The sequence below is a fragment of the Mastomys coucha genome, unplaced genomic scaffold, assembly GCF_008632895.1.
Source record: "Mastomys coucha isolate ucsf_1 unplaced genomic scaffold, UCSF_Mcou_1 pScaffold20, whole genome shotgun sequence".
Taxonomy (NCBI): domain Eukaryota; kingdom Metazoa; phylum Chordata; class Mammalia; order Rodentia; family Muridae; genus Mastomys; species Mastomys coucha.
Genome location: NW_022196903.1, coordinates 65,042,459 through 65,054,599, shown reverse-complemented (window position 1 = coordinate 65,054,599; position 12,141 = coordinate 65,042,459). Strand labels below are relative to the sequence as shown.

Here is a 12,141-nt window from a genome sequence, read left to right as displayed (position 1 = left end):
GTGTGTGTGTGGTTTCTGTCCTTCGCTGTGTGTGTGTGTGTATGTGTGGTTTCTGTCCTTTACTGTGTGTGTGTGTGTGTGTGTGGTTTCTGTCCTTCACATTTTAGACAGTGCTGCATTGAGCATGCTTTTAACAAATTACTATAGCATACTTCTGAAAATATTGCTATAGTATAATGCCCAGAAATTGGCTTATTGATTTTGGTTTCACAGAAGTCAGTGTTCAATCTATATTTTCCTAGAATGCTTCTCAATTTTTTTTAAAAAAAAAATATTTGTGTTTATTCCATCAGTAATCCTCAAGAGTAAAAAGATTTAAAAGAAGCAATAGGAAAATCCTTGCCTGTGATTGTGTAGATGAATTGAATTGGGTACTTTCTGATAACACCAAAGTAAGATGTAGACCTCTCTGTAAGGTGTTGCTTTCTCTTAGGTGAGGTGAAACAAAAGAAGTCATCTATACATGATTCTTTTCTGTTTCCCCCCAGAATTTTGATTCTGACATTAGCAGTGTGGGAATAGATGGCTGCTGGCAGGCAGACAGCCAACGACTTCTCAATGAGGTCATGGTGGAACACTTCTTCCGACAAGGAATGCTGGATGTAGCTGAGGAGCTCTGCCAGGTAAGCACATGCCAGTGAGGCACGGGGAAAACAAGACAGCTCTGGTGGGGTTTGCAGTGTCTGCAGATGGGACTTGGGTGTACCTTGAACTGTAGATAGATTTGTAATATTTTAATTATCATGGATAAGTCATTTTGCTAGGAAATTTTTTAAGTTCTTAGAAACTATAGTGCTTTAATTTAGTATCTGAATTGCCCTTAAGAAATTACACTCAGAGTTTAATATCCAAATTGTTGTTTCTTTATTCTGAGTCTGGTAGGTTGATTCCTGTTCACAAGTCAAAGTGTCAAAAGTAATACTACTTTTCCTGTGTGACCCAGGCTCCTCCTGTTTTAGCCTCGCCAGTGCTACATTTATTGGCATGCACCATTTACTCCGTTTTTCCCTGTGATACGGTGTGTTAATACAGCAGAAAAGAGGAAAGAAACAAAAATATTAATGTTTGCTTTTCTGATATAACAGAACTATAACAAGTGAAATTTCAGGCTAAAATTTCCGTCAGGTGGGCATTGCCTATCGTATTTCTGTTAGACAGGAACACCATGTATTCATGGTGATAGTATCTGGTGTGTATTATGTGTTTCCTCCAGGCCACACTGCTTTTCCTTTCTACTACATTGTGAGATAGCAGTTATTGTTGCTGCTCCTCACGAGGTTTGGAGAACCAAGGGATATATCCAGGGCCATTCAGGGAGCCCGTGTGAAGGAACAGGGGGATTCAGTCCCTTATTCATTTCTCCAAACTCCTTTCTGTTGCATTTTTTTTTTGTTGTTGTTGTTTAAAAAAAAATGAAAAACTCAAAAGATAAAATAATGAAAAGGGCATCATATTCCAGTCTCTAGTTTAAGCCCTTTTTGTTTGAAACAGTTTAAATCAATAGAATGTGAGTCTTGCTTTATACCTTTTGAAGTGTGTGTGTCCATACAGACCTCACAGTAAATGGCGTCTTTGAAGATCAGTTTGTTTTCAAGTAACAGACTCAAGATAGCAGCTTAAACAAAGTTTGTTTTTCTTGTATAAAAAGAAAGATAGTAAGAGAGGTTCACAGCATCTGTCCCGTGAAGTTTTTATACATTTCTTGTAGCTCTGCAGTTTCCAGGGAACCCGCTTCTCCTTGTGGCCAGGCCTCCAGCCGCACCTTATATCCCAGGAAAGAGTTGGTGTTTACATTGCATTGGCCTGAGTGTGGAGAACCACACCCAGCTAGAGTCCATCATCGGTGCTCAGCTCAGATTTGACAGAATCATAGAGGTGGAACAGTCTCTGTTTCTGCCCCAGAAGTATATGCTAAAAGTATCTTTGACAGCCCTGTATTTTATAATCTAGATCAGCTTTTTCCACTGTGAATGAACTAACAGGTTTGTTTGTTTGTTTGTTTGTTTGTTTCTCCCTTCCAGGAATCTGGTCTGTCTGTGGATCCAAGTCAGAAAGAACCATTTGTGGAGTTAAATCGAATATTAGAAGCATTAAAAGTCAGAGTTCTAAGACCTGCTCTCGAGTAAGTTACTCTTTCTTTTAGATACTGTGAGGGGAACTCTGTAAGAAAATTTGTAAAACACAGGAGAGATATTTAGATAGGTCTGCCTTTCCTAGGGTAGACTAATGAGGATTTGAGAAAGGAGACTTGGATGTCTTTTGTTTTTTACAGGTTAATGAGATTTTTGCCAAAATTTTTTTTCTTTTTTTAATTTAAATATAATTTGAATGGGAGAATTATCGGCATCTTTTGGTCTTAAAGTTTCAAAAGCTTACACCATTCCCAGTTGTAGATCAGATTTAAGCTCTCAGTTTCTGCTCCAGCGCCGTAGTTGGCACTGTAAAATAGTTGATCTTGGTATGTGTCACACAAAATAGGGAGCAAGTTATTTGTTTATCTCATGCCAGAGTCTCTAAATCTACTTAGTGTGACAATTACCGGATATTTATAGTAAATAACCTAAAGTGAAGATAAAAGACAAGATAACCAAAAGTAGCATGCTGGTGTTTTAAAACTTAGAATATTTGAAATCAGTGTTAATGATTGGGAATAACTTATGTGGGGTTTGAATTTAGTATTTAGGGTAGAGGTTACTGCATAGTTTTCTATTTTTCATCAGTTTTTTTTTAATTGTGTATTTCTAGAACTAGCCAAGATGAACAGAGGGTTCTTATGTTAATATGTGTGTTATAAGATTTTTGTATAAAGTAAAAATATAAATGATCTGTTTAGAGCTAAATCTCTTTAACTGTGTGTCTTTGTAAAAGGTATGTGTTACTTTTGAACAGATGGTTGACTGTTCTACATTGTGAGTGTATGTGTGTGTGTGCGTGTACATTTAACTTGCAAAAATTTTGAACTGCCTGCTTATACTGTGATAAGACAAAACTTTTTCTTCTAAAGTGACTGCTTAGTATTTTGTTGGAGGTTATGCCTGAATTTTACTTAACCTTTTGATTCTGGGAGGACGTCTTAAGGCTCACTATGGATGATGTATCTGACCATCTTAGAACATGATTTCCTGGGACCTGCAAGAGCAATCCCTTCTTGCCTCTGTTAGTGCAAAACCCTCCACTGTACAACTTGAGGAACCAAAAATAACTAAATGATATAAGAAGGAAAAGGATAAAGGTTGCAGAATTTTTCACCTAAGAGAGGGAAATGTTGCCTTGGTTTATACTGCAGAAGGGTTTTAATGGGACAGGCTGTCAACACTACCAAGCAGACTGCTGAGTCTCCCCAGGCCAGACATTAGGTAGGAATGCAAAGAAAAGTCAGAAGGATGGGGTAAGAGCCTGCCCTTACGCCTTCATGGAGTAATATTTGGTTAATGATCTTATGGCTAAGAAAATCCTCATCAAATATAAGAGAGATTATAGCATGAATGAGTAAAGCAAAGCACCTGATGATCAGAGATTTGAATTACACACTGAGGGTGCAATGATTAAATTGTTTCTGGATGAGGCTGGAAAGATGATTTAGAGGGCTCACTGGTTGCTTTTTCAGAGGACCTGGGTTCAATTTTTGGCACCCACATGGTGACTGTCTTAGAGTTTGATTGCTATGAAGACACCATGACCATGGCAACTCTTATAAAGGACAACATTGGGGCTTACATACAGGTTCAGAGGTTCAGTCCATTATTGTTATTGTAGGAAGCATGACAGCTTCTAGGCAGCCATGGCACTAGAGGAGCTGAGAGTTTTACCTCTTGTTCTGAAGGCAGCTAGACGAAGACTGACTTCCAGGCATTTAGTATGAGGGTCTTAAAGCCCATGCCCTCAATGACACTTTTCCTCCAACAAGGCCACACCTCCTAATAGTGCCTCTCCCTAGGCCAAGCATATTCAAACCACCACAGTGACCCATAACCATCTGCAACTCTTGTCTAGGGGATTTGATACCCTCTTCTGGCCTCTTTGGGACTCAGGTATACACATGGTTACATACAGGCAAAACATCTAAACACTTTTTTGGTTTTTTATTTTTATTTTTATTTTAAATAGTTTCTGGTGTTTGTTTCTTGTTCTTCGGTGCACAGCTTCTCACAGGTGTGCAGCCCTTCATTTCAAGCCACAGACAGTAGAAAAAGCAGCTCTCCTGAGGAGACACAAGAAGGGCATCTAGGATCGAACAAGTTGGATTTAACCCCTAAAGTTTGATTTTCTTCTTTTTACCCGATTAATTGGCCTTAATTCTGAGAAGACAAAAAAAAAAAAGAAAGAAAGAAATATCCATTTAAAACTAATTCTCTGTATACGCTAAGTAATGGAGGAAGAACACTTCAGTTAAAGAGAAGCTAATTACAAAGAGTGTGAGGTATGGTGCACATACCTAAAATTCTCGCACTTGGAAGATGGAGGTAAGAAGATCAGGAATTCAAGGTTATCCTCTGGTACATTGGAAGTTAAGGCCAATGTGGGCTTCCTGTCTCAGAGAAAAGTATAATGAGGTACCAGGTGTCAGGGTTACAGGAAAGGATGTGATAGAGAGACTGGAAGAAAGAAAAAAAAGAAGACAGTTGAGGTAATAATACCTTTTCTGTTTTAAATTACTGCTGGTGAAAGGCTATAGGAAGATCCAACCTTTTCCTCAGGAAAAGAATATACATTTTCTAACTATCCTAACTGAGGGTTCAGCAGCATTGAAGCAAAGTCAGCCTGTATATCTGAGAACTTCAAGTAAAGTTAAATATGTGTGTTTTATGTTTTGTTTTAATATTTTCTGTTCTTATGAGATAAGGTCTTAGGTAGCTTAGGTTGGCCTTGACTTTCTGTTTATCCTACTACCTCTATCTCCTAAGTGCTGGAATCAGTGACCAGCTTGTTTGTGTTTTAAGTAATACTCATGTGCAGTGCTGCAGTCCTCCCTGTTTTCCTCTTCTCCCTCCTGTTCTTTTATGAAACAATATTTCACTAATGCTATGTAGCACATGCTGATATTAGCCCTTACAGGCATGTACCTCCATATGTGACTATGACTCTTTTAAGAAAAATATAGTTAATGTTTTATTTTGTGTGTGTGTGTGTGTGTGTGTGTGTGTGTGTGTGTGTGTGTGTGTGTGTGTGTGTGTGTAGGTATAACTTGCAGAAATTTGTTCATTTCCCCATGTGTACCTTGGAAATTTAGTTCGGATATTCAGTCCTGGTGGCAACTGTCTTTGCCCATTGATTCATCTTACCCCTCTATATGGTTTCTTAAACAGCTAACAAAAAGGACAGGCTGGAGAGATGGCTTACAGTTAAGAGCACTCACTGATCTTTGAAAGGTCCCAAGTTCAATTCCCAGCATACACATTGAGTGGCTCACAACCATCTGTAACTTCAGTTTTGGCGATCTGACACTCTTCTAAATTCTGCACAGATATGTAGAAACATGGGCATAATTTAAAAAATAATAAAAATATCTTTTTTAAAAAATAAAAGGCACATCATCTTTGAGATGAAGAAGCTATTAGTATTTCTAATGATGGAATTAGCCAGTAACTAAAACTTCACTATTTGGAAATGTCAGCCCCCCATTTGTGAAAAAAATTATATACTTCATTTTAATCATATTTTTCTCTCTTCCAATTTCTACAAGATCTTTATAGCCTCCCTACCTATGTATTGTGCTTTTTTCTTCTCTTTCAAAAGCAAAGTAAAGCAAACAACAAAAAACCAAGAACACAGAAAACATAAAACCACAAAAAGGAAAATCTAAATAAATAAGCAAATGACCAATAAGACAAAAAAAAAATCCCAAAACAAAGTGAAATGAAACAAAAAGTCTATACAAAAATACCATTGAGTTCATTTTGTGTTGGCTAACTATACCTGGGCATGGGACTTCTTTCTATCTCACTGTCTGCACATTGTCCAGTTGTGTGTCTTTGCTACTGAAGGCTACTGAAAAGAGCCCAAGTAGATTTCCAGCTACCGAAAGAATTTTTCTGATTTGGGTTTAGTTGAGGCAGTGATCTCTGAATCTGGCACTATGCTGTGTTATTAGGAGTCCTTTTAATGCTGTGTTTTTGTAGCAGAGTAGGAATCTGATTCTTGGCCATTTTAGCAGTGTCAAATGTAGGTTCTATCTCACAGAGTGGGCCTTATATATAATCAGAAAGTGGTTGGTTACACCCATAACATTTATGCTATTATTGCACCCAGTATATCTTACAGGCAGATCACTGTTGTAGTCTTAAGGTTTGTAGCGAGTGATACTAATGATTACCTTTTTCCTCAAGTATCATGTAGAATACCTTCTAGAGTACTGTGACCACTAGTTAGCAGGAGTGAAGCTTCTAGTAGGGCACGAGTTAACTTCTCTGTTGGAGAACTAAGTAAATATTTTCTACAATAGAGCCTTACCGTCAGGTTGTGAAGACTAAACAATAACTTTGGCAATAGTCTGTGATGTTTGGGAGTTTCGGTAGAGCCCCTTTGACCAACAACACAAGAAGTAACCCATTTCTGGAACTGTAGGAATATCTAGTTGAGACATTATCTCCCCTATTATTTGGTGACTCCATTTGGATTCCTTCCATATATGTTAGGAAGTTTCTACAATAGTAGGTGTATGTGTTTTTTCAAATGGCCTTTAGTGTTAGTTTTCCCTACCCAAATTCTCTCTTTTACCCTTTTCTCCCTTCCCTCCTCCTATTTAATGTTCCTGTTCTAGTTTCCCCTTCATCTGTCCATAATGCTATATTCTTATTACCCCTCTCCATTGGAGATCCTCTCTGACCCCTTAGTATGTACTTAACTTTTGTGATTATTTCCAGATTAAAAATCCAAATTATTCCATGTTCAACTGCAAACACAAACAGTAAATTTAGCTGGATGTGATCTTGCCCAGAGATCACCACTCCCTTAACCTCTTTATCTCCTGAACACAGGATTCAGGTCCATTTCACTTCTTGGTGCCCCTTTATTATTACTTGAATCATACACTTTGTATTTTTAAGCTTGTATATTTTAAGCTTGCTATGCTTGGTCAGAATGCATGAGACTAAACCAGAGAACAAAAGTCTCTGCTAGGCTTTTTTGATACTTCCTTTGTGAATGCAATTAATATAAATCTCTTTACCTTAGCTTCAGCTATACTCTTCAGACAAGGGAAAAAGCAGCCATATTCTCTACCAAAATACCATAAAGACAGTCTCTAGACCATATACTGAAATTCTTCTCCATTGAACCCTCTTGGGCCAGGTCTGCACAGTTCAGAGCACTCTGAGCAGCACAGTGTCCCATATTCCTACTAGGATGGCCCATCAAGCCCCACTTAAGGCATGCCACACCTTTCCAAAATCCCCAAATCCACATTCCTCTAAACAAAAACATGGCCAGGCATATCACAGCAGTACCCCACCTAACTTCTGTCTTAGGGTTTTGAAGTGGAAACTTAAGGGTTCTCTGGAAAGTTGGTTGGATGGTATTTTGCTGGGGTGCAAACACATGAAGGAACATTTAGTTAAAGTGGACACAGGTGTGAAAGGCTAAGGCCAACTCAAGAAGGAACATTTTGCTTAAGCAGATGCAGGTGAGAGGATGTTGTGCTAAAGCAAGCACGTGAAAAGACATGTGATGAAGGATTCTTTGCTAACAACACGCATGTATTGATCTGCCTTACATTGCGTAGTTGAGTTCTATTTGACCTAAGTTTTTCATTTTCAATTTTATCTGAGTTTTGGTTTTTTGTTTCTGCTTTCATGTCTTAGACAATGTTTTATTGTTTCATACCACTGTTTGTGTTTTCATGGTCTTCATTGAGGCATTTATTCGTACCTTCTTTTAACATACTTACACTTGGTATTTTGAAGCCCCTGTCTTGGGTGTCAGTTAAATTGCATGCTTTGGGCCTACTGCACTAGATTTGCTTCTGGGGGAACAATCCAAATGTTGATTCTTTTTTTTTTTTTTTAACTATATTTTTGTTTAGGGGCTTGGATCTAGGTTTCTGCAGTTAGGATATTTGAGGTGTTTCTTAGTATAGCTATCTGATCTGTCTTTTTTGGTGGGTGCTCCACGCTTTGGTTGGTGTTGCCCTGTCTGGATCCTAGTTAATTGTGCTGGTATATGATCCCTGGTTGAGAGTGCTTCTGTGGGTTGGGTCAGCAGAACACAAAGATGGGATAGGAGGAAAGGCTGGGGGTTACAGTGAGACTCTGAGTCCACACCAAGAGAGCTGATAATACCTTTGAATGAACTGTTGGTGGTCTTTTTGTCTCCACAGTGATGTTAGGGAATTGCTAGCTCTTTTGCTGAATTTGATTTTGTGGTGTTTTTCATTCTTTGAATTTTAAAGACATTTGGATTATAGTATTAATAGCTTCCCATTAACTTCCCATTGTACTTGTAGGGCTGAGTATTGTTAGTCGTTCCCAAGAGGAAGAAAGAAAGAGTGGTGAAAGTCTTCCAGGAATACTAGAAGGGAAGGGTATTTGTAGTCTTTAACATGCTGGAAACGGGTATAGTGGTGCAGGTTGTGAGCCTTGACCAGATGCATTTTTCTTTCATCGTTACCAGAAATAGTCACCCATCCAAGTGGCAAATTTAGGAGAGGAGAGGGGAGAGCTAACCATGTGAATAAAATCATGTTATTATTTGGGGTTGATGGAAATGATATATACAGAGTCTTAAATATACCAAGCCTTTTCATAGGCTAAGCAGGTTCATGCTGTGTGTCAGTGTGGGGTACTACTGACTAGGTCACTAAGTACCATTATTGGAGGTGGGGGTTCTGATTATGTGCGTTCCCAAATTCTTATTTAGAGAATGCGGTGGCTAAAGGGTTATAACATTTACATGTCCTTTGGCAACAGCAGAGAGATGCTAATTTGTGCCCTCGGCCTATAGGAACCTGTGGTATAAAGTAAAAACCAAGGTAGAGTAGCTTCTATCTCTTTCAGTTTGAGTTGAACTGTGAGCAAAAAACTGACTAGCCCTCTGCTACATGTGTCCCAAGAGAACCGTGAGTGCTCTAACACAGTCTGAACTTCCTTAAAGCCTGCAGTCCGCTTCTGGGCATATACACAGAGAACTCTGTGTTGCAGGGTTATATGCACCCCAAGTTACCACTGTAGGTAGGAAAGAAAACCAGCATAGTCCAACAGATAAATGAATCATGAAAGTATGTTACATATGTAATGTGGAATATTATTCAGCTTTAAAGAAAAGTGAAATTCTGAAATTTGAAGGAAAATGCATGGTCTGAGAATATATAATATTAAATATGATCAGCCAATTTCAGAAAAACAAAACATACATGTTTCTTGCTGATTCTTTAGCATGAACTTTAAATATGACACCATCATGTCACAAAGTCAAGAAGTTTAAGTGTACTTGGTTGACACATATACTTCTGCTTTGGATAAAACCCTTTACTTTTATAAAAACTTGAATTTCCTTAATGTGCAGCCTAAATGTTAAAGTTGGTTGAATCATTGGGAGAAGGCTGTAACCTCATGTCAAGGATCTGGAAAAACAGGGGTTTTTGTTTGGTTTGTTTTATTTGTTGTTTGTTTTTATTTCATCCACTCAAATTGTTATTAATTTCTTAGTGTTAGGTAACTTGAAAAAGCTAGTGAGTGGCAGGGACAAGAGTGCTGTCAGGAAATTATTAGTTAAGGAAGGTGCTATTGGGTACAGTGGAGGAAGAGCTACGTAGATTTTATGTCACCTTTCTTTTGTCCTCCCTCCCCCATATGCTAAGGATCAATCCAGAGGCCTTGTGCGTGCTGGGCAAACGTTCTACCACAAAATATATTCCCAGCTCAGATTACTCACATTTTATATTCATACCTGGTTCATGTTCCAGTGGTCCCTGGTGAATTGGGTTAGCTAAAAAATGTCCAAGTAAAGGTCAATTAAAGGATAGGTTTTATAATTGAATATTTATTAAAATCAAGCTTCCTTATCACATTTGTAAAACTTGACTTTGACAGCTGATAGTCCCAGTTAAAGCTGAATTAGTCCCTCCTTGTGGGGCTGCTGCCTCATCAGTCACGGCACTTCAAGAGTTTCAGAACAGAACAGTATTTCCCTCAGTGATATTATATCTATGCAAATCTTTTGTCATGTGTAGCACAGTGTGTATGTGTGCTTTTTTTTTTTTCTTTTGAAAGTACTGGTACTCAGTGGTGAGCACTTGTTGCTCTTCCAGAAGACCTGGACGGGCTTCGTTCCCAGCACTCACATGATAGATGAAAATGGTAGCTCCAGCCTGGCGGTGGTGGCGCACGCCTTTAATCCCACCACTTGGGAGGCAAAGGCAGGTGGATCTCTGAGTTCGAGGCCAGCCTGGTCTACAGAGTGAGTTTCAGGACAGCCAGGGCTACACAGAGAAACCCTGTCTTGAAAAAAAAAAAAAAAGAAAGAAAGAAAGAAAAAAGAAACTAATAAAGAAAATGGTAACTCCAGTTCCACGGGATCCAGTGCCCTTCTTTGGCCTTTAAGGGTACCTGACATGCACACGTGCATACTTGGGGACAACATACAAACACACATAAAAGTCAATCTTAAAAAAGACTGCAAGAACCTTGAGAAATATCTGTGGTCTCTGGTTTTGTTTCTTTGGTGAATTTTTGTTGTCACAATGCTAGGGGTTGAACCCAGGACCCTTTTATTTGTGTAAACAAACACTCCATCACTAAGCTGTATCCACAGCCTCTATGTTTGCTGGTTCTTAACACTAAACTGAGTGGCATTTAGAAGGCTTAGAAATGGATTCCAGGTCAGTGGTGAAGTAGTGCAGCAAGTGAAGGTGCTTGCACTAAGCCTTACCTGTGTTCAGTGTCCTCCATCCCATGCTAGAAGGAAAGAAATGACTTCATGGGCTATCCTCTGACTTCCCCATGAAAGTTATGATGTGGGTAAAGAATGAAAGCATAATAAATGGAAGAGTGTAGTTTAAAAAGTAAGAGGCTCCCCTTCAGAATTTTGGCTAATTTACAAATATGCTTGCTTAATAGGAAAGAAGGGTGGCTCTAAGTGATTTAGGTGTGAATCTCAAGGTTTACATTCCAGAGTGTGGGCCTCTTCAAATCCAAGTGTATTATGTGACATACCAGAGCCATTATACTGTAATACCTTAGTGAAGAAGTAATTATCATCTAATGTCATATGATTTCCTTGGTGCTTGCATCTCCTAATGGTTGATGTTACCACAGCCTCCCACAAGAGGGCAAACTAGACCCTTTTTTCTCATGCTAGATGTCAACCAGTTTTTAAAGTATCATACTCATGCCCTTGATTACCCTTAAAACCTTTTTTCTATTGCCTTAGGTGGGCAGTATCAAACCGAGAAATGCTTATAGCCCAAAACAGCTCCTTGGAATTTAAGCTACACCGACTGTATTTTATTAGTTTGTTAATGGGTGGAACTACAAATCAGCGAGAAGCCTTACAATATGCGAAAAATTTCCAGCCATTTGCCCTAAATCATCAAAAAGGTGAGTCTGGAATCAGACTGCTTTTTTCCTTTGTACTTTGGGGAGGGAGCATGGGCAAGATGCAGAGAGTACAAGGAGTTGACAGTCTCTGTGTATAGCCCAGGCTGGTCTCAAACTTGTGATTCTCTTAGGTCAGCCTCCGGAATGCTAGGAGTATAGATACCACCAGAATGGCTTGGGATAGAGATCTTTAGTGTTTGGGGGGAGCCAGTAGCCACCCCAGTAGCCATGACTTATGTGTCTCATACATATTTTCTAATGACTAAAACTGTTGGGATAACTGGCAGTTAAGGACTCTTTAATGTAAGGACACCAAGACCAAGGTGTGGCTAGCTCCTTGGCCACTCCCCTTTCACCACGTGCTGCTGCCACACATGTGTCAGAGTGACTACATAATCACCAAACACATATGGCAGTCTAAGACTAGAAAGTCTAAGTTCACTATTTTCAGTGCTTTCTTTTTCTCATCCTCTCTGTGCTGTACCCTTAATTAAGAAGGAGGACTTGCGGACCACACTTAGGACCAGAATGTTTACATTATTTTAGAATGTGTCATATGGGATGGAAATGTTCTTAGCTTTTTCAACCTGTTCACAAGTAGATGCTGTTT

General features: G+C 38.9%; 1 protein-coding gene across 1 annotated transcript in view; it reads left to right on the top strand.

Annotated features, from left to right (window-relative positions):
- The window catches only part of Rmnd5a (required for meiotic nuclear division 5 homolog A), a 50,092-nt gene that overhangs the window by 27,833 nt on the left and 10,118 nt on the right, over positions 1 to 12,141 (top strand). The window contains exons 3-5 of the mRNA XM_031382125.1: positions 489 to 623; positions 2,022 to 2,122; positions 11,365 to 11,531. Of these exons, the coding sequence (XP_031237985.1) occupies positions 489 to 623; positions 2,022 to 2,122; positions 11,365 to 11,531 (403 nt within the window). The remainder of the gene's footprint in view (positions 1 to 488; positions 624 to 2,021; positions 2,123 to 11,364; positions 11,532 to 12,141) is intronic.